General features: G+C 37.9%; 1 protein-coding gene across 1 annotated transcript in view; it reads right to left on the bottom strand.

The window, feature by feature from the left end:
• Positions 1 to 473: 473 nt before the first annotated feature.
• NSUN3 (NOP2/Sun RNA methyltransferase 3) overlaps positions 474 to 2,235 on the bottom strand; it is a 22,111-nt gene continuing 20,349 nt past the window's right edge. Inside the window, exon 6 of the mRNA XM_072431775.1 lies at positions 474 to 742. Within this exon, the coding sequence (XP_072287876.1) occupies positions 484 to 742 (259 nt within the window). The 3' untranslated portion in view covers positions 474 to 483. The remainder of the gene's footprint in view (positions 743 to 2,235) is intronic.

A 2,235-nucleotide genomic window follows, 5' to 3' on the forward strand; every position in this document is an offset into this window, starting at 1 on the left:
TAATGTAACAAAGAAGACGTTCACCAGTATCCCAAGCTGCCTCATCAGTTCTACCAGTGTAGAAAATACCCCAGCATTACAGGTACAGAGAAGACTCAGTCAGTGGAAGCGAACCTTCCATTTAAATACAAGGTGAGGTTTAAATGATGTTATTTTATGTCTACCACCTTTGAAATTTGTAATTTTTAAGGTTGTTCTTTCATCTTGAAGATTTAGGTTTTTTTTTGAAAAATATGTCAGTTATTTGAACAATTTACTGATGAAAATGCACTGCAAGGCAAATATCCCCTTCTAGAGAAATTATCTTACACTCGCACACCTATTACCACTTCTAGTTTGGAATAAATGGTTCCTGACTTCTATTTTATGGTAATGTAACCTATAAAAAGAAATCAATGTATTGATCAAACAAGATGAGAACCATTTACAGAACAATGTTTAGTATCCATATATACAGTAACGACACATCAAGAAAGGATAGAATTATGTTTTTAATAATTTAGATACAAACATGGGTCCCCAAGATTTACCTTTATCTGGAATAACTAAAAGTCCATGAGTAACCTGTTCTGCAAACCTGAATTCATGGGATAATGTATTGTTTATGTGACTCAGGTCCACAGGGGTAACATTGCTGCAAGAGTTCAAGATATTGGAAATGACATCGCTGTTTTCTGCTCTGGAGAGAGTGCATGTGGAATAAACCAGCGTTCCTCCGGGTCTAAGAGCATTGATTGCAGACCTGTGTGAAATTAGAAACAAGAGCAAACAAATAACAAAGCTTTATTTGAAAGAAAGATCAGCCTTTATGCAAAGTCCAAAATTCATTAAGCCTGGATATTTTTAACATTTACACACTTTAGTTTCCCCTATAGCAGCAGATGACCTTGCTGTTTTACACTCAAAATCATTTGACAAATAAACAGTGCAATGTTAGTGAACAAACTACAGTAATCATCAGCCATTAACATTTTTACAGAACAGGTTTTGTTTTGTGTTTGCCCAATTATTATATTGCATTCATTCAGTTGAAATAGAAGTTACAAACACAAAGAGCCAACTAAATGTAATGTTTGTTTGTCCGTTGTCTGTTGGGTTTTAAAATCAATGTAGAGTGCAGGAATTGGAAAATTCAATCTAATGCAAGATGCTTTTCAAGGGAACGTGTCATTACGAAATAAGTGCAATGCTAGTATTGAAGCCCTTATAAAAATGCTATCTACCCGATTGTCACGCTGAACTACTTTACTTAGTAAGTCATCGACCTGTAGGCAGCCATGCATTCCCGGGCCTCTATGGATGTTGTGTGCACAACATGGAACAAAGCAGCAGCAGTATTGCAGTATGGCAATGAGGTTGTGGGATGGTTACTGCTTCCTCATGCCAGTGAACTGCTGCCTTGGGGGAGGCACTACAATAGCTTCTACTCTCAGCAGTCCTATAGAGAATAAATAAGGGTGGCATTGAGTAGTACCACGTACAGCATCTGCTGATGCTGGATCTTTAGGGACCAGCACCGTGGTGTGAGTGACCTAGTAGCTGACAGGGTGCCAGCCGCCAGGACTTGTGTGGGATCACTGGAACCCGAGGCAGCCTAACCGACGATTCCTTTAGCTAATGGTTGTGTCTATGACAGCTAATGGTTGTGTCAATGACAGCCAATGGATCTCACAGGGACTCAGGACCAGACCAGTAAGTGCGCCTCCTGAACAGTCCTTTAATAGAAATTCAGAAGCATAGTAAGTAAGTGGGGAAAAAACAATACTGAGCAGCACAGTTTTCTACCATAGGCTGCAGAAAATGAGACACAGATGAGACTACAGTTCGGCCACAATTTATTTGTTAAACCCCAAAAAACAGATGAATATTATTCTAAAGTACTGGTTATAAAACAAGATATAATATATACAGTTATAATACATAATACAAGATATAAACAAGACAGAACCATCATGTAATATTTTAATGAAAAGTAAACTACTACTATTATTATTATTATTTTGTATTTATATAGCGCCAACATATTAAGCAATCTACAAAATCCATAGTCATGTCACTAGCTGTCCCTCACAGTCTAATCTCCCTACCATAGTCATATGTCACAGTCTAAAGCTACGTACACACTTCCAATTATTATCGTTGTTAAACGAACGACGAACGATCCTGCACGATATCTGCGAACGATCGTATAGCACCGATCCTGCACATACAGATAACGACACGATCGTTCATAGA

Source organism: Pyxicephalus adspersus, chromosome 1, assembly GCF_032062135.1.
Source record: "Pyxicephalus adspersus chromosome 1, UCB_Pads_2.0, whole genome shotgun sequence".
NCBI classification, from domain to species: Eukaryota; Metazoa; Chordata; class Amphibia; order Anura; family Pyxicephalidae; genus Pyxicephalus; species Pyxicephalus adspersus.